At 43.1% G+C, this 20,549-nt stretch overlaps 2 protein-coding genes across 5 annotated transcripts in view; one reads left to right on the forward strand and one right to left on the reverse strand.

The window, feature by feature from the left end:
* Positions 1-6,962, reverse strand: part of DCAKD (dephospho-CoA kinase domain containing) — a 55,262-nt gene extending 48,300 nt beyond the window's left edge. For 2 of the 4 annotated variants that reach the window (XM_088802279.1, XM_088802280.1), the window contains exon 1: positions 25-6,962. The gene's annotated coding sequence lies outside the window, so the exon portion shown is untranslated. The remainder of the gene's footprint in view (positions 1-24) is intronic. The other 2 variants (XM_019752217.3, XM_019752220.3) reach the window with 2 other exon arrangements.
* Positions 6,963-7,174: 212 nt separating this feature from the next.
* Positions 7,175-20,549, forward strand: part of NMT1 (N-myristoyltransferase 1) — a 28,567-nt gene continuing 15,192 nt past the window's right edge. Inside the window, exons 1-2 of the mRNA XM_019752207.3 lie at positions 7,175-7,341; positions 18,771-18,879. Of these exons, the coding sequence (XP_019607766.1) occupies positions 7,211-7,341; positions 18,771-18,879 (240 nt within the window). The 5' untranslated portion in view covers positions 7,175-7,210. The remainder of the gene's footprint in view (positions 7,342-18,770; positions 18,880-20,549) is intronic.

Genomic DNA, 20,549 nt, shown 5'->3' on the forward strand with positions numbered 1-20,549 from the left:
CCGTCCGCGCGGCGCGATACTTACCCTGGGACGCTGACCCGGCCTGGGCCGCTACGCCGCCCAATCTCAGAAGCGCTTACTGGGTTGCTCCTGGCGGGCAGGCGGGGCTTCGGGAGCGCGCACACGCGGACCGGACGTCCGGTCAGCGGAAGGGGTGGGACTTGGTGAGGTGGGCGGGGCACGAGAGCAGTCCGAGAGTGGCGGAAAGGGTAGGGGCTGCAGGGTAATTCCTTGCTAGGAGCCAGAGCCTTACCACACTGGGGGTAAAAAACTGGTAGTTCTAGGTTCAAATTCAAACCTGGCCATCATGGAGCTGTGCAGCCTCTGGCAATGGTAATGATAGCTAAGATAGTTAACTGAGCACCCTTTACCTGCCAGGTCATAAGAGCATTCTGTAGGAATCATCTCATTGAATCTTCACAATCCTTGAGGTGGATAGTCACCATCCCCATTCTGAGTAGCGTGAAGAAATCTCACGCTGTACTGCTCTGTCCCATACAGGTTGTGAATCATTCCTTTCTACGGCGCACCCCCCACTACCCACCTGTAAGTTACTCAGCTGTCTGAGTTATCAGATCAACTGTCATGGTATCACAGTGCTTTTGTTCAAGCAGCCCTTATTTTACTTAACAATGACCCCAAAGCACAAGAGAGTGATGCTGGCAATTCAGATATGCCAAAGAGAAGCTGTAAAGTGCTTCCTTTAAGTGGAAAGGTATGTATGTATAGGAAAAAACAGTATCCACAGGGTTTGGCACTAAACGTGGTTTCAGGCATCCACTGGGGGTCTTGGAAAGTATCCCCCATGGATAAGGGGGGGCTACTATATATAAAAACATCTAATGGCACTTCACATATAGTAGGTGGTCCTTAATGAAAGTCCTGCCCTGACTCTTTTCCCTCTCCCTGCACCGTACTTCTGCTGTCTGCTTCCTTCAAGTCAAGAATCTTGTATATCTTCACCATTAGTATCCCCAGTGCCTAGAACAGTGCCCAGCATAGTAGGGATTCAATACATTGAGAAATGAATTCAACATCTTTCTCTGATCACTCCCGTCTCTGAAAACTTTCTCCTTAAAATCAATAACACTGACAGCCATCACTCAGTAAATAGGATTGCATCTCATGACCAAAAGTGTCATTTGGTCCAAACACCCTTTCAGTGTTTGAACTGCCTCCACATCATCTCTCCTGTCTATACTTGGACATGTCTGGTGTAAGGGAACTCACTCACTGTCTTTTGATACGCTTCATGTTGTCTTTGAAGTCCAGTCCTGGCAATTAAAAAGTTCTTCCTTATATTTCTTCTAGTTCTAATCCTTGGGGTCATGCAGAACAATTCTAATACCTATTCCGTAGAGCCAGATCTAATGGCCCAGTCCCCTTCCTGAATCAACTCACAGATAACCTAGGTTTGTGGTTCTCAATCTCTTCCCTACTCCAGACACATCAGAGGCATACCCAGACTCCCATCAGTAACCATGGCTGGCCGTGGCTGTGATAGGGATAGGAACATGCCTGTACTTCCCCCAAATTATCAGGCTCTTCCTGGGGCATATTGTTAGGAAACCCCTGCAGAGGATTGGGGGCCTTGTCTTCTAAGTAGGCATCCTTGTGGTCCAATTTGCCAATGGCAGCTGCATCTCTGCTCTGGGATGGTCCCAGGGGGAAGGCTGAAGGGCTGCTGTAAGGGCTTCAACCCAACCACCTCCTCAGAACTGAAGTTTCCCCCTTGCAGTGTTGAGGTGATGCCAACAAGGGCTTTCTCAGCTCAAACACATATCCTCCATTATTTGGGATGGTAATTAAGAAACTTGGAGCTGGCTCTAGCTGCTTACACAGTCTCACTTCATCCTGATAATGACCTGCATCTCAGTCACCTCTGTGTCCTTAAAATCTCACACAATGCCTGGAATATAGCACTGCTCCAAGTTGTGTGCGCTGAACAACCCTTTGAGTCTGGTAGAGATGACTCCTTTGACTCCTGGGTCTTTGACTCTTGGTTCTTAAAATTAAACTTACTTTCCTTATGTTTATTTTAAATAAATATTAATGTGCAATTAAATTTACACCATACTTTACAAATACCATTAATATTTATCATTTATTAAACAGCTTCAAAAAATAACTTCCCATAGGTTGTCACCAACTAGAAGATAAAGTCCAAACTCCTTGGCCTAAAACTTTAGGCCTTCTGTGAGCTGGCCCTGATCATCCCTTCAGACGTGTCTCACCGTATGTTGCCCCTTGGGAAAAGCAAAGGGGGACAGTCATTTAGTTCTTGCACCAGACTTAGTGTTAAAACACCAGGTTCAAGTCTGAAAGTAGCAATGAAACTTTGGGCAAATCATTAAACTTCCTGTTTTCTCATTGTAAAACAGGGCCCGATAAGACAGTTGATGGTAGGGATCAAACGAGATTGTGTGTTAGCACATTTTGTGAGCAATAAAGCACTGTGTAAACGTAAGGGGTCCCTGTACTGTGCTCCTTTGTATCGTTTCCGCACCCTGACGGCCTTATCTCTTTTTTCTCATCATTCACTCATTTACTCACTCATACATTAATTAATCCAAAAAATATTGAGGGCCTACTGTGTGCTGGCCCAAGGGATACAGAGATGAGGGAAATCTAATCTGTTCTCTGCCCTCATAGAACGTAGCGTCATGTGGGGGAAAATGGTTGCAAACCAAATAATTGCACAAACAAAAGTAAAACTGTAGCTGTGGCTCAAGTTCAGGAGTGGGTCCGTAGGGATCTCAGAAACTATAATGGGGGGTTTTAGGTCTCAAGCTGCCGGCCTCCGGGCCAAGTTCAAAGTCTGCTTTCTCCAAGCCTTTTCTAACAATGCTGCCCCGAAAGCTTCATCCCTGCCCTGCCCCCAACTTCAGTTAACTTATCTACTGTATCTAGCTCATTTCACCATAGCCAGTCAGGCCCTGTTATTTTTATTTTTTTTCAAGTGAGGCTGGTTTTTCCAATTTCACTGTAAGTACCTTCTGGGCAGGGAACACCTACCACACTCTCTCTTAAATCCCACTTCACCAACCAGAAGGCTGGGACCACTGTGCTCCAGGCTCATGTGTCAGATGTCATAGGAAGGAAGGGTACCCTTCCTGACAGTGAGCTCCAGGGGAGACAGGAAGCTGCCAAAGACCATCTCCCTATCCTTTAGTTCACGATTGAGCCCACCAGCCCTGTTCTTGCTCAGAGGAGAAAAACTGTCTTCCCTAGACAGTCAGTCTGCTCCCTAGAGTATGATCTTTCACCAAAAAATGTGATCCTCTCTCTCCCCAGCTAACAATCAGTAGCTCCCGAGTCTTCAGGATAAACCCCAAACTCTAGCATGGCACCCACACCCCATCATGGTCTGACTCCTGCCTCTCCAGCCTCAACTTCCAAAATGCTCCTCACACGCTAAGCTCGAGGCACATCTTCCTCATTGCACCCTAGTCAGGCAGCTGGACTGTCATACCTTCAGCTTAGAACGTCCACCCGTTTGTCTGCTTCCCCTATGAAAACTCAGCTCAGCCGTCTTTTCCTCCAGGACACCTTTCTCCAGGTTGAGTCCCTCCTCTAGGCTCCTGCTCCGTCCCTGTGTTCCACCGCTCTCTCATGCACTGTTACCTAACTGTCAGTTTATGCACCCACCGACTCCTGGAATGAACCCAGGACGGGGACTGTGTGGTTCTATCCCTGCTTCTCTAGTTCCTGCCAAAGAGCCTGACATGTCACTAGTGCTCCAGGGTGTTGAAAAATGAACCACAACCTGGCTCATGCCTTCCCATGCCCATTAGAAGAAAAGGTATCTCTGACCTGCTGCTGGGAGTACAGCAAGGGCCTTGATTTGTATAGACACCATGAGAGTTTTTGTCACAGTAGCAATGCTGACTTCCTGGGAAGGGAAATACAAATTTATTAGGTATTGACTGTCCCAGATACTTTACTAAGTTTTCTGCGTACACTGTCTCATTTTACAGAGAGGACATTGAGGCTCAGAGAGGGGAAATGACTTGCCCAAGGCCACTCATTAGGTAAAAGCAGAGCCAGGATTTAGAACCCAGGGAGTCACTCTGAAGCATATTCTCTTAACCACTATATTCTACTGTCCCCCCTAACCGTGAAGGGATAATGGAGCTATGTACACTAGGAGCAAATTCCAGAACCTGTAGAACTTCATAGGCACATCTCTTGGTCACCCTCTGGGCCCTGCTGTACCCCACTACCTTTGTATAATGCTCCTGCCAGAATGGGTGGGGAGGAAGAGCCAGCAGAGCTCGATGGGAGAATCCTACTATTCTAGTGTGATGAGGCGCTCGGAAAGCTGCAAATGTTTACCTTGGAAGAAATAAGAATTTTAGGGAACCATATATTAACTGTTGAATATATAACAACCAGCTAGAAGGACACAGGATTATGTTTCTACATAATCCCATAAGGCAGAACTTGGCCAACTTTCCACCAATGAGAGCTCTCGGAAAATGGAAGGCTGTCTCTTATGGGGGAGTGGGGAGGAACAAATACAAGAACGCTTGGGTGGGCAGATGGCTCAGTTGGTTAGAGCGCAACCTCTGAACAACAGGGTTGCTGGTTTGATTCCCACATGGACCAGTGAGCTGTGCCCTCCACAACTAGATTGAAGGACAATGACTTGAAGCTGATAGGCCCTGGAGAAACACACTGTTCCCCAATTAAAAAAAAACAACAAAACTTCTTGGAACCCCAAAAAGCATCTATAGACCCAATTTAGGAAACTATATTGCACTGCTTTGGGTGATCATTCTGCATCAATGTGACTGTAAACTCAAAAGTAAACTGAGGCACTAAAATCACAAGCGGTCATTTAAAAAATGTGTCACATATACTCAATTTCTTTTTAAAACATAAAACTTTAATATGATTAAAGAGAAATCATGGAGCCTACAAAATCTAAGTGAGGATTCTAACTTGAAAACTCCTAAGAGAGAGGGAACAAAAGCCTTTCAGGTCCCCTCTAGCTCTGAGATTCTGAGGTGCTGGAGTTCAGAACTTTGGGTTTGTACTTGCATTCTGAGCTTGGTTACAACAGTCATACAGCCTGCCTACTTTCCAGAAAAGGCTCTCCACTGAGCAAAAACTGCTCAGTTTGCTGTACAAAGCAAAGCAGATACTTAAGCTTTGAATTCCAAGAATGGCAGGGTCCATAGAAACCAGCACCTTCATTCCCTATCTCTTCCTTGTCATGTTTCATTAGCCTTCATTTAATCTCTGCATATCTGTGAGAAAAGAAAATACAGGGTTGGGAATTAGAACACCAGATGTGGGTTCTGGTTTTGCAACTAGGTATCACTGCGACTTTTTTTTTTTAAATTCAATTTATTCGGGTGACAATGGTTAGTAAAATTACATAGGTTTCAAGTGTACAATTCTATAATACATCATCTATATATCACATTGTGTGTTTATTTATTTTGCAAGCACAATTTTCTTCAAGTCCCCTTCCCTATCTATTTCACAAGGTCACATGAGCTACAACAGGTGAAACACTTACAAAAGGTTTCCCCTGCAGCTGCACATAAGGCATTGTGTTGACAGCAGTCTTAGCCCTGGAGACATCAGTGTAGGTGATGGCTCTTAGCCTGAACTGGTGTCTTTGACTGCCTTCTAAAGTCAAGTATAAATGATTGGGGATTATTTGCTGATTTGGACATTTACTTCTGCTCTTGCCACTGATACAAAAAACTTAGAGTTGACTATATTTAGCTCTGTTCTATTTGTTTTGTTTGACCCAGTCAGATGGGGACTGTTTCTTACCATGCTGCGAGTTTCCCAAAGGCAAAGATCATTTCCCTTTTTGGCCGAGAAGCTCTCTCATGTTAAGAACTTGTCCTTCCCCCACCACCCACCACAACCCAACCAGAATGGGAAATCTCCCAGAATGGGAACCATGTCTTTGGGCTCTCTCCTCAAAACTCAGGTATGATTGGGGTGGCCCATTAGCTCACTTGGTTAAGAGCGGGGTGCTGGTAGCACCCAGGTTGCCAGTTTGATCCCTACAGGAGCCCTCCTTAAAAACAAACAAACAAAAAACCAACTCAGGTAGGATTACTCACTCACAGGGGTGAGACCCAAGGGATTGAAGCATTCAGTCAAGGCTAAAAAGAGACTAAGCTGTCGCAATTACCTTCTAATAACTGATATCCTTGGGTATATGTATCAGACAATGGGATTTATGTAGTGCTAAAGAATTCAGAGGGCCCAAAGGCAGACAGATCCAGACTCGTATACTGATTTTGCCATTTATTAGCTATGTGACTGTGCAATCTACCAACCAATCTGCGCCGTATTTCTTCGTCTGTGAAAAACGGAAACAGCGCCCACGTTCTAGGCTTGTTGAGAGGATTAAATGAGAAGTACGAAAAGCCTTCCCACAGAGCCTGGTATATACATGCTCAACAATGAGTAACTGTGGAGGGCTGCTGTGGAGAATGAAAGGGAGAATATGCGGAAGAGCTTCGTGGAGACCGGTACCGGAGGCCCCGAGCGGCAAGGCCTGACCAAGCAGTCCAGACTGCTGGCTCAGAATCAGTGCTCCGCACAGCACAATTCACCCCCTCTCGTGAGGCCTTGAGTTACCAAACACCATGGGCCCCCCAGAGTTCCGAACGAGGAAAGGCGGCCAGTAGTCCACCGGGCTTTTTGAAGGAAAGCCTCTCAGAGAAGGCCCGACGCATTCAGGCTGCCGGTGGGCAGCCCCCACGGGCCTCAAGCCCTCTTACTTACCCAGGAGTGATAACGGTCCTTAACGACAGCCAATAACGGCTCACCTGTGGCCCAAGCACTAGCAAGGGCAGGCTGAGGTCAAACCTTGGATTTGGGAGCCTCCACGCCCGGAACCCTCAACTTGCATCGAACTACAATTCCCAGCATGCCACGCGGTCCGCCGGTCGCGGAGCTCCGGCCCCGCCAACTTTGGATCTCTCCTTTCCTCGAAGCGCGGCCGAATGCCCGGGACTTCCGAGTAATGCTGATCCCCCCCAACCTAGGACAGCCTCCCTTCATGATTTCTGGGTATTGTAGTGTACCTTGTTCCGGTTTCCTGGGAATGAGCCGCTCCTAGTTACGGTTCCCTTCGCCACAAAAACTACAAAACCCAGAATATAGCGCAAGTTCCCCATGTCCAATAGGAACCCCCCATGTAGCGAGGCGTGGAGGCCGGCTCTCGCAACTCAAGATGGCGGACGAGAGTGAGACAGCAGTGAAGTCGCCGGCACCTCCGCGGCCGCAGATGATGGAAGGGAACGGAAACGGCCATGAGCACTGCAGCGATTGCGAGAACGAGGAGGACAACAGCTACAACCGGGGGTAACGAGATCCTCGGAGTCCAATTCCCATCCAGTCCCCCACAACCTGGGTCTCTGGGGTGCGGGGAAGTCACCGGGAGCTTAGTGTAACCCCACCCCCATATTCTTATTGGCTGAGACGTTGGGATCCTGCCTGGCGATTGGTTGCTGTCTTTGTCATTTACCAGGGTGGGTGCTCATATATTAAGGGTCGGAGACATTGAATACTTTTATTATATAAAAGTTCTGTGTAATGTTCCACTCATATGCTTACGGCGCGTCTGGGGAAAAGAGCCTGTTGGACGATAGTTTTCGATGGCACAACACGGGTCAATATAACACTACAGTTCAAAGGGAACGTTACTTATAGAGGTGTTGTGTGAACAACGTGACTAGCAATAAACGAATAATAAAACGTTTCGCTGCAGTTCACCTTCAATGAGAAAATTCACCAGGCTATTCAGACCATAATTATGTTGTAAAATGTCACTACCAGAGAATCTCAAAATACAAACTTACCTTATAAACCCTACGTAATTACTGTATAATGTTTTGATGTAAGGTGTCCGTTGCTCCACATAATCCATAAGTTTCCTAAACGGTATATAATTCTTCCAGCATCTTTGTTAACTTTGCGAAGTAGCCTCAAGCTTCAAGAAATTGAGTAATGGTCTTTCTTGAATAGTGTACGTTAGGGTTTTTCCTGCTAGCAACTATCTGTTTCTTGGGCAGAAGAAATGCATCAGGCGTTTGAGTGTTGAGTTCTATTTCCACATCAGTGTTCACTCTTGTAAGCCACACCCTGTCATTCCTCTTTCTTCATTGTTACAGTGGCTGGTGCTGACACTCTCCCTGTCTATATATTTACAAATATGTTTTTAAACGGAAAGTCATGAGAGCCTTTTGGATGTATAACTTGCTGTGTCGGTGATCTGTCTGATTTTCATAGCCATCTTGTCATTTGCAGTATTGATGGTAGTCCTGGAGGTAAAGGTAGGAGGTAGAGATCTTTGGGTAAAGTTTTAAAAAAATTCTGCTACCTTGCAGAGACGGGAGAACATAGAATTATGTAAATGATTTATAATTTGCCTGTGGTGAATCCTTAGGTTAAAAGATCTCGCTTTTATGTTCTTCAGTCAGCATTAAACATGAGAAGAATGTAGAGGAAGAGGAAGCTTGTCCAATTTGGTTTTCATAAGACTATTCTTTAGCTATTACTCACAACAGATCTAATGTAATAAAAGCTTTGTTTCGAAGGGTGAGTTTCCTAACAATGGAAGAGCTGAGAAAGAGAAAATAGGAACAGGAAGAAGGGAAAGTGCAGCCCTGAGGAGACATCCCAGTCACAAATGAGAGTTGTTGAATTAGAAGTCATTTCAGAAGTGAAAGTACAGCTTCTTTGCTCTTTGTGTAGCTGCTTTTGTTTTTCTCTGCCAAACTGTTGCCCTGATCAGTGTCTATAGCTCTTTAATTAGTTTTGTTCCCTATAATCTATGAATTATTTTGCAAAACTGCTTGGCAGAAAGTTCTGTGTTTTATTTATAGTACAGCAAAGTGGTAAATCTAAAAAAAACTTCGAAGGTTTTTTTTTTTCTTTTTTGTTGTTGTTGTTGTTTCTGTGTATGATTATGGTCTGGGTGAACAAATTAAGTTCATTAGCATCCCAAATCTAGAGGTCTTTATAGTAAATGAGTTGGGAGGTGGCAGGTGAAAAGCAGAGGACCCAGCCTGGAGGACAGAGCCTAGTTCTGGCGTTTGGATTCTGAGATAGAGTCAACATTTTTCCATTAAGCGTCAGAGGAAACGGTTTGGGGAAGAAGCTGTATGGCACGGTGGGAAAAACATAGACTCTAGAGCCATTCAATTCTGGGTTCAAAGCCTGGTGCTGATACTTAATAGTAAACTTAATCTCCAGTTGTGGGAATTAAATGAGATAACATCTGGAATTTGGTCTCCCCCCCTTCCTCCTATTCTGTCTTCAAATCTCTGTCCTCCTTCCCCAGCTTGCCTCCCTGCCCTTACACATACTGTATTTTTTGTAGCTTTTATCTTGACAGTAGTTAAATAACATGTGTCCAGCCCCTGCCTCTCCTGACTGTAAGGTGTCTTAGAACAGGGTTCATGTCTTTGAGATTCCTGGCACTTAGTGTTAATGAATATTTGCTGGATGAATGAATGGCAGATGTTAAAGTCCTTAGCCCAGTGTTGATGGAGTTTCATTTCTCCTCACTGAGGGGAAGATTTTCCTTATATATACACTTTCTTTCCCCAAATAAGTGTCACTGTAGGCCTTGCTACACTTTTTATGAAATACCTGCAGAAATCAAGGATTCTCCAATTTACTGTGAAAGTTTTCCACTGTTTTTTGGCTTCTTGGAAATTTTCTTGTCTTACAATACCAGGGGTGCCAAAAAAATGTACGAGAGTACACATTTTAAGAGATGTTAACACTTTGGTCAACGTTGCTCAAGCAGTAGTTTGCGGTAATCAGAAGCGCCTGGAAGCTGATGGTAACCACTTTGAGCACCTCCTGTAATTGCAGAAGTCAAACGTGACTTGTTTTCATCTTTTATTATCAGTATATATTAATACAGTTTTTTCCTTTCTTGATATGTGTATACATTTTTTTGGGACACTCTGTATTTAAAATGTTTTCAAAAGTGATATAAGACTTGAAGGGGAAGAGTTTCTTTCAATGTTTTTGATTCTAAAGTATAATATTTGCTATTAGATTCTGATAATTCAAACTAACCCTTATTCTCTTAGGCTTTTCTTTCAGGATGCGCTCACAGTGCTTTACGCTAATGAAAGGAGCTACATTCATGCACTGGAATCATAGGAAGTGCAGTTGTGTTAGTTTCTTATGTTCCTTTGTGTATAAGTTTAGTTCTTGACTTTTCTGGTCATGTGTTTCTTCCATAATTAAACATTTGGTGAGTATAAATTTCATATGTACATATAAACCCATATGTATGCACATACATACATATACAGTATGTTTGTGTGTATAGGTATACATATATGTATCTGTCTACAGTTTTTTTATCAGCTATTGTTTTAAAACATCCACTCAACAGAGGAGAGGAAGGCAGTATTTCCCCCCGTTACTTGCCTGACATAAGTTCCCCTGAGCAACTGAGAGGAGAGTCAGACTAAGATCATCTTTGTGCCGCATCCCCCTGCAGTTCATGATTTCATCTCTGTGCTTTAATTGGCTTGTTTTTAGTGAAAGGCTTTCCGAGAGTTACAAAGAATAAACCTTATGAGCTGCCAGATTTTAATTGGGGGGTACCAAACAAGTAAAGTTCACCTGAGTGTTCTGGAACAAGAAAGAACCTTTAGACTGTTTTGTTCCTAGGATTCTTTTGGAATTTACTTTGCAATGTCATTGATACCGTTGAGATGCTGGTAAGCCATCGTCAAGAACGCTTTGATAAGGGAGGTCTCTTTTCCATCCTGTTCTCTTACCCCATGTGGACAGATTAAAATGGGTTCTTACAAGTATTCCTCACTTCCTCGTTGTGAGATATTATCCCTTATGAAGAAACTTAAGCAAAAAGGAAAGGTCTTTTTGAAAGGAATTCCATAAGCTGTCCTCACTTGCTTTTGTTTTATTCATCAGATTCTCCAAGGGATTCTTTGCATATTTATTTGATGGCTTATGGCTGCATCTGTCTGTTGGAAAGAAGAAATCTTTCCAGTTTCTTTTTCTGAAGTTCTCCCTTCGGCGTTTGGTTTTTCAAAACTAGATCAAAGCAGAAATGAAAAGAGAAACCCCATCACTGGTATCAAATAAGTGTTCTAATTTTATTTCCCAATTAAGTGGCAATTAAAAAGAAACTAATCAAGAGCTGCTTCAAAGAGAAGAGATTGGAAAGCAGAAGAAATGAAAAGTAAATGAGAGCCTATTTCAGGGAGACTGCTGCTCGTGGCAAACCAGTTTTGCTGATTTTTCACATTGTTTAACTAATGTGCTCACTCTAAAATTTCTCAGCTTTACTAAGTCTGCAGTTAACCCTTTCCCTATGGAGTCCGTAGATTTGGGTAGCATAGATTCAGTAACTTCAGGAAGATGCTTCTTTAGCTCTTCCTCTTTAACCTTTTATTTGAAATCTCAGCCCTGCAAGCCTCTCTTCCAATTCCTCAAGGAAGATGCTTTTGTGATTGTTGCATTTAAAGGCACACAAGACATGGTATTTTCTATTGAGAGCTCCCAAAAAAATGAAACTAAAGTTCTTTGACACGGTCAGTCCTTGCTTCCTAAATTTTCCTACTGCTGCTGACCTTGAGAACACTGTTGTTAAGTGTTCGATAAATGCTGTCTCTTGCTATTGTTACTTTGTGCCGGGCACTGTGCTAAGCTGTTCGCGTGGATTATCTCTGCTAGACTTCTCTTGTAACCGATTTAGCTTTTGTGGTGAGACTGGGGATTTGCATCTTCTCCTCTCCCTTTGACACCCTGAAGGACCCATTCTGATTTTACTGGATTTCTTTCCCCTACTGCATTGACTTCTACATCCTGACTCGGGGAGTGGAGTCCAGTCTTTGGATCCATTCCGTAACCCATGGACTTTCCCTAACTAGGAAGCCAATTGGTGATAGATGTGACCGGCCCCTTTAAACTCTCCTTGATAGACCAATATCTTTTTTGGAGGTCATTCTAGTGTGTGCAATTGTTGCCAGCATTGAGTCATTGCTCAGAAAATTACTGAAAATGGTCTCTGAACAGCATTTGATTTGACCATGGAGTTGCCAGGTTACAGTCTAGCTCGCCAAAGTAACCCAGAGGACGTGGAATTTACATTTCTGTCTCATTCCCATTTTAAACTTTTAAGTATATCAGAGCTGTTGTGACCTCTAAATAAAGAGTTTTCCTCCGTGACAGGAATTGACTTGTTCACTCTTAAAACTGGCTATCACAGGGAGGGCAGAGGGTGGCAGTAAAAGCAATCTTTTGTAATCCCTTCCCACAACCTACTGTTCTTTTCATAGGCCTCCTAGGATGCCTTAGCCTTACTAAAGTGTTTTTATTTTTCCTGTTGTTTGGGATTCACAAGCAGTTTTTTATATAAATAACTGATTGGTGGACATTTGCAGAGTGTGGGGTACTGCATTCAGTGTCCTTGCAGTCCCAGCAGTACAGGGCATAGGCAGCTGCTGGTGGTTCATCCCTGGGCACGCTTATCAATGCTACTTGGTTCACCTCCCCACTAATAGGATTGCTGGGGAAGGGATCGTACCTCATGAGTAAATTAATCTGCACAGGGATTTCCTGATGTCTAAAAGTGGAATCAAAAGGATATTAGAGGTTCAGATTTATTTACTAAGTCTCTTAGGAAATTTTGAATTTTAGCCCAAAGATTTAACTTCTAGTTTTTGGGGGTAGAAAACAAGAGACCGAAAATTGTGAATTTCATTTTCTGAACTCTTTTTTTTTTTCTTCTGTTGATCTCATAATCAAAACTAAACCTATAGTCTGTATTAGGCATTGGAATCATTTGAAGTAGTTACAGTGGAGCTTTTTTGTTTTAACTCTGATAGGAATAGGACAGGTCCTAAGGAGGGAGAAGACAACAAATAAGAAAGTTGATCATTTAAAATCTTTTTTTTTTTTTTTTGATCATTTAAAATCTTAACCAGTGGCTCTAAAGAGCACAGCATGTCCACTGCTTTCATAGAATGTTAACACAGCTGTCCTGTGGAAACATTACTGAAGATGTTTTCTGACCCTCTTTTGGGCTCCAGCTTTTCAAGAGTTTTAAGTCTGTTATGCCTGGAAAGCATCAGTCAAGCACATATTTATTGAACTCTTAACTCTGTGCGCTCAGCACAATGAGAGGTGCTGTGGGAAATAGCTGTAAAAGATGTGGTCCCTACACTTAGGACATTTTTAACTCTCATTGGGAAGCCAGGAAGCAATATATATATATATATATATATATATATATATATATATATATATATATATATATATATATATATATGACCTGGTATTGTTATACCTGGTCTTACAGTAAAGTAAAATAAGCCTATTATATTAAAATAAGGTCTTTTATTAATTTTTGCTCCAAAAGACACATTCGAGCTGATTGTCCAGCTAGGTCTTATTTTCGGGGAAACACGGTATGTAGATGTAAGTTGGAGCCAGGAGTGGATCCCATACAGATGCAAAACCTTTCCCAAGTCACTGGGCCAGCACTTGGCCGAAGTAAACTGAAACATTGAAACTGGTATGCCTAGTAAATGTACAGCAAGCAGAACCATAGAAAGCTTTCAAAAAGTCCCAAGCTAAATTACACTTACTAATTCGAATTATACCAGAGATCCAAATCTCAAAATAGAAGGTTTAGTGCCACCATTACAGTCCCCTGGTTCATCAATAATCCTAGACATCGAGGAGAGCTAGAGTAGGCAGAGGAGGGAGGCTTTCTGGATAAAACATGGCTCACTCTCCTCATTGCCTTTAATACCTGCTCCTCTAATACACGGAAATTTGTTTTAGGGCCCAGTGTGATGGAACAGTGTTCTTTTGGCTTTGGAGATTCTCAGGTAAATTCTCCCAGGGGATAGACTGTAATGTTGGGGGAGGAATACACCAAGTCTTTAGAGATTGGGGGCTTGTCTTTGGGTGCTAATTGGTTAGCTGTTGACCAGTTTGCCTCACATCTGTGGGCCTTGGTTTTCTCTTCCACAAACAACAGGTTAACGCAGATGGCCTTGAGATTCCTTCCAGTTCTTGTGGTTTAGCTTCCACAGTAACCACTCACTGTTCCTCAGCCACACACCTTTGAGTGGATTTTGTCATCCACTGGGATTGAGGGGAAGCCCATGTTACAGACACTCACTGCTCATGTTGGCTGGAAGTTCCGTGCTCCTGTTGCTCATCTGTCAGCTTGCCCTTTCCTCCCGCCCATTCACACCCTGGCGCTGCATTCTGTCTCTAGAAATAAGTACTGAGGTTCGTTTTCCATCTCCTCCCCCAGCCCTGACTTTCTACCAGAGCATCCATTGGATTTCTTATATATTTGAAATTAGAATATTTTGGCCTTCATTAAAAAATGACATTGCTTGATTGCTTTTCTTTCCTGTTTCTGGGTCTGTCATTTGCTAATTCATCCCATGTTTGTTAGGTTGTTGTTCATTAATGACTTGAGTTGATCAACTTTAGAATACAAATTTCATATTTTTTGTGAACTCCCTTTCAATTTCAGGCACACACTATTCCCCCCTCCCAAAAAAGAAAGCAAATTTCACTAATTCTCCCTCTTTCTTTTTGGACTTTGATTTGCTGTGTTCCAACGTTCAGGCCAGTCTCTGGGGTATCCTAAGGGGACTGGCAGGCATAGGAACTCAGGGCTTTTTGTGTCCATTTGTAGAATCCCAGCGTGTCCTGGGGCTTCACGTCCTTTTAGAAATGACGCCAGAGTTCTAGAGAAGGACTAGCCCGGCTTCTGGGGGGTCCTTCTATGGGTTCTCCCCAGATCCAAGCTGAGGCCACTGGGCTGTGAAACGGTATTGGCTTCCTAGGATGCTTCTTGAAGATACACTCTCAAGGCCTCTGAACTTGGTTTCGTAAGAATAATCATAGTTACCTTGAAAGCTAACCCTAGTGAGCTCCTGGGAAGTTGCTTCTCTGAGTCAGTTGTCTTCCTATTTGAGGTGTTGACTAGAAGACCGTGGTGAACTCATAATGTGTTCTCTTGGATGTGGCGCAATACCTGCCAGCTCAGTAAAAATTACTCTTTTTTTAAAAAAAATTCCCCTTTGTTCTTCAGCTGTCTCTATGCTTAATGTACAAGTTGAAACAGGGTTGTTGCTTCGTAGCTGCTTGTGCAAATTCAAGCCAATACAAGGAAGATGAAATTAGCTCTGTGGTTTTAGTTTGAGTCTTGGAGTTTGCTAGGCACTTGTATTAATGCATAAAACGGGACAAACGTTCAGCCCAAGATCCTTCCACAAAAATGGGGTCCTTGAGGAGATGGCTACACAGAAGTGTCTCCACTGAGTTAGCAAGAGCAACAGCAGGAAGGTAGTTTTTTAGTGATTTTGCACACTTGTAAAGACATCTAAAGTTGGAGGCAGTCATTTCTTCTATCTTTCTTATGTGAAATTGTATTTAGTAAGTAACCAGTTGGTTAATATGTAGCAATTCTTTACCTTGACCTTTTTGATTTCTTTTTTCCATAAAATAGTGAAAAACAATTCTTTTTTATTGTATGTTGACATGATTTAATACCATACAGCAAAGAAAATATAATTAACTAAAATTGCATTTAACCAATATAGAAGAACCTTAGAAATGTAATAGTTCATGAGAGTAAAGTACCAGAATATTTCACATAGTTAATGTGAAAACACATGGTTTTGTATAAAGTTAAAATAAAGCAAAAGTAAAGTGTTTTTAGTGCACGCATGTGTAAGTGACAAAAATGGTGGTGGACACACTGGTGCAGGAACCAAAGGCTACCTCACCCCCCATGCTGGGAGTGTTGCCTGTTGTTCGCTCATAGCTTAGCCTCTGCCCAGGATTTGTCCTCAACTGAGGAAAGTACCTTCCCCAGGAGATGCTCTCTCTCCAGACAACCTGCACCCAAGGCCTGGCTGATGTGGAAATGAAAGGCCCAGCCCCATGGGGTCCCAGCTTCCCATTATTAGGAAGACTCACTTAAACTCTCTCAATTATAAAGGAAGCGGATTGGTTCATTTAATTTGTTTCAGGCATTATCTGTTGATACTCAGAAACACCTTTAGACTCACTCCTAAACCACAGGGTCTGGCTGCAGTATATGCACATTGTACACGGACAGCATGGAATCTGACACCTAGTGATGACATGTTTGCAGTGACACTGCTCACCGCGTTCTATTGAGAAATCAACTGGAGAAGATGAAGAGCTTTCTTCCAGTGTTTCACTCTGTAGACTCCTGGAGGCTGTACTGTCGGGGGTGGGAACGAAGGTAGGAGATGCCCCGTTCACTTGGGCCCCCGGATGTCAGTGAGAGCGGCGAGGCCCGGGAGTGGCAGTTGCCAGTTACAGTTCTTGACCTTCAGGGTCAAAGCTCACGGAAAAACAATTCTTACTGTGATTCATGTACAGGGACCAGAGAATTCATTCCATACGCTGAAATGAATAAGGATTTATCAATTGTGTCAACAATGGGATGCTGATTTGTCTCCTAACATCAACCAGTTCCTAAACCTCATGCTGCTGCACGTATTCCAGAGGAGTGAGACTACCTCTGGAATAAGAAAACCACAGAGTTGTCATAGGCTGCAGATGGACTTGTGTGTGATAACAAAATTGAGTTATTCAGAGAAAAAGATAATCTTCAGGCCATAAGTGACTTTATGGTTCCTGTTTTTCTGCCATGGCCTTGGGGGTTTTGCTGTGCATCAGGCTTTAAGGAGTTTATTCCCCTCTGAATGTCACTCACTGGTCATCCTTCTGCCTTATGCCTTCTGTGTCTCATTAATATACTGTTAGGTTGGTGCAAAAGTAATTGCGGTTTTTGCAATTATTTTTAACCTTTCAAACCGCAATTACTTTTGCACCAAACTAATACATAGGGGGTGCACTTGCATTGGGACTTCATGACCTTCCAGTTGGACTGAAGTAACCTCCAGCCTTTACTGGATCTTCCTGACTCCACAGTCTCTGTGTCAGCGGCCTAAAGAGAGGCCTGGACAGGTGGGTTGCACGCACAGTTATTCCAGAGCAGGGGCAGGTGAGGATGTATGAGCTACATAGGAACTGAGTGTCATGGGCCAAGGGAAACGTTGGGCTTGAGACCTTCCAGGCTAAGGAGCTGCTGTCACTAGGCTTTCAAGTATGGGAGGCACACATGCAAAGCCGTTTTCACAGAGGTGAGTCCCACAGCAATAGAGAGTATAAGATGATGCAGAAAGACTGAAGTCAGGGAGATCCCGTAAAGGCTGGAGATAACTTGAGTCCAAGTGTTAAGGTCCTGAAGTCTGGATGTGAGTGCTGCTCCCAGGACTAGGAAGAGATGAGTCTGAAGACGTTCTGCAACAGGAAATGGCACGACAAGGTTACGGATCGCCTTCTCCCGGCACACACCGCTTGCTGTACGGTGATAATTAATATTCTTAATAACCCCAAGGCATTTTAAGACCATGAAGGTTTTCTGAATTATAAAATAAAGCTTAAATGGTATTGACCGTAATGGCATGGAAAATGTATTTTCCGCTGTTAATTCTTTGAAAATTGGTTATCTAGAATATGTAGCTAAAACAATGCCCTGAGCTTAGCTCATCGTGCAGGTTAGTACTCTCAGATTGGACTTCTAATTTTGACTTTTTAATGGAAGAATTCCAGGGAGGATGGCAGAGTGATGTCAGGCATTAATTACTCCCAGACTGAAAATGCCAGCATCAATTTAGACATGGCAGAAACCAACGACATCAGTAATTAGGAAAGCAGGCTATCAGGTGAACCTTAAAATTAATCAATAAAATGAGGGGAACCCAGAACCAAAACTAGTATCGTAAAATTAAAAAGAATTGGGAGCAAACGAATGGAAAATGTCAAAGAAACACAGTAAAATATATATGATTTGTATCTCAATAAAAATATTGAGCGACAATACAGAAAATGATAATAAAAGATGACAGAAATGTGACTATGAAACTTTTTGCTGCATTGGGTATGCCGCACAGAAGGAAAGTGGCATGAGGAAGTCCCTGTTACCATGTTCACACACGCACACACATGTTTCATGTAATCTCTTTGTGGCAGGAGTGGCTGGGTGCTTTACTGTTGTTTTCTCAGATTCCTGGTGCTGGGTTTTGCCTGTGGTGATCACCCAGTCTGAGCCTGCTGACAATTGTCCTCGATTGCATGGGACTGATTTAGGCATTGCTCGTGATGAACAATTTTGGACACAGAGCACAGCAACATTAAACTGCCTTTTTCCTTGTTCCTTCTTCCCTTTCCAATACTGCTTTGTGATTTAGACCCTGCTGGGGAAACTCATTAAACCTAATGCTTTGGGAGGGTGGGAGTGGGAGTGAAGAAGGGTTGCCACAGAGACCACTTTTGGCTGTCATGTTTTTAACGTTAGGGCTCTAAGGACGTATTGGTGGTATGAATGCCCTGTTAACAGTTATCATTTGCCTTTGGTGCCAGCAGCCTGGCCACCTCAAGAAAATAAACATAAAATAAAAATAAGAACAGAAAAGGTCCTTTCAAACAAATAGGACATTCCTTGCACAGCACTCCCTCCCTGGGAGCGGGTGGGAGCGGGGAGGAGAGCTGTGTTTTCTGGTGTCCTCTAAATGCCCCTTCTGGGAACCTGGATCCTCCTCCAGTCTGCTTCTGAAGCCAGCAGGCTCGATTAAGGAAGGTCTGTCCCCACAGAAAGCTCTTTGTCAGTGTAGCCCAAAACAGATGATTTTTTAAAAACCCTGCATCGGTATTTACTTGTCTTACAGTGGTTTGAGTCCAGCCAATGACACTGGAGCCAAAAAGAAGAAAAAGAAACAAAAAAAGAAGAAAGAGAAAGGCAGTGAGACCGATTCAGCCCAGGACCAGCCTGTGAAGGTAACAAGAAGGCTCTGTTTTCTTGCGACCGGGCGTCGCTTTTTCAGATGAGAGTGTTGGGGTAAGTGTATAGGGACAGTTTCGATTGACGATCTCCACTGGTATTACTTCAAGATGGAGGAGCTGGATCCCTCTGCTGTCCTCTGCTGCCCTAGACCTAGGCGATGAATCTGCTGTCATACCTTAAAAGACACAGCGGGTTAGACATTGACCCCCGAGCATGGTGTCCCCCCCAGAATGCACAGGTACATGACTGCATGTGATGCTGTGCAAGGTGCTGGAGAGTGGTTACGTTGTGCCAGCCCCTGCTGCCTAGAGCAGTGGTTCTCAGCCTTTCCCGTAGTGCCCACCACTGTGGGAAGACAGGCCTATTCTGTTTAACGCAGCCCTTGGTGGACTGCATGCGTTCTCTGAGTGCCTCAGTCTTTCTCATGCAAACTCTGAGTCCCAGAATCAGTTTCAGTCCCACTAATTGAGAACCACTGGCCTAGAGCTTACGACCTAAGACTGACACATACCTGAAGCCCCGAGGTATGGGTAAGGATTATTTTGTTGTGTAAATAAAACATTTAAAAAAGGAAAACCTTTTATTTCAATTAAGTACTGTCCTCTTTAAAGTAGGCCCTGGGGGAAGCTCAAAACACATCTATAATTCCTCTTTTAGAATTGCCTGCAAAACATTTGTAAGCCTCAGAAGCAATCCAGTCTCAGGCCAGTCCACCCACGCTTTGCTTTATGCCTCAGATGGTACGCTCCAACTTGAATCTTCTATCTTACTGAGCTACGGCTCCGAGTAATGTTTTATTGTTTTCAACATCAAACCCACTATGAAAAACACCCCACCATTTTGGCCATCATGTTGCCTAGGTTCTTGCTGGGCACTTCATTTAAATTAACCCCAAACCTTCAACATCCCTGCAAGGTAGGTGGGGGTCTCCCCATTTTAAAGACGAGAGGGGGCTTATCCAGGTCTTTTAGTCAGGAATTCTAGCCCAAGCTCATGCTTGGGCTTTAAGGATTTTTGTTTGTTTCTGACTCTAGGGGCGTTTGAGCTCACGCCTGTATCAATATTGTTTACTTTGAAATTAGAATATTTTAACAAAACACCATTTACATAGCCCTGCTGTTTTCCTCTTTATAAGAGTGATGCAGTTCATTGTAGAGAATTTAGGGAAAAACATAGCAAGAGGAAGAAAACTAAAAATCACTTACAATTCTAGAATAAGCAGTATAAACATATTGGTTTATATGCTTCTTTTCCTTCACAATCTAAATGAAAAAATATATGTATAATAAAGTACTAGAAGAAAGTATGGGTATTTTTATAATCATAGATGTGACGTAAGACCCAGAAGCCATAAAGAAAAATTGACATTTATATTTCTCTGTAAAAGTCAAAAGATAAACAGTACACTGGAAACATATTTGTAATACATGAATCAGTCCATTTAAAGTCATGAAATGAGGCAGTTCACAAAGAAAAATATAAATGTTCGATCACTTTACAAAAAGATGGTGAAACTCACAATGAAAGAAATGAAAATGAAAGCAATTTTTTTTCCCTCCTAGATTGGCAGAGATTAAGATTTGGTAAATGATGAGAATCTGGAGAAGCACACGCTCTTGTACACTGTTCATTGGGGTACTAATTAAGTCTCTTTTTAGAGAGC

This window comes from Rhinolophus sinicus, chromosome 12, assembly GCF_057876585.1.
Source record: "Rhinolophus sinicus isolate RSI-liver-muscle chromosome 12, RSI-T2T, whole genome shotgun sequence".
NCBI lineage: Eukaryota > Metazoa > Chordata > Mammalia > Chiroptera > Rhinolophidae > Rhinolophus > Rhinolophus sinicus.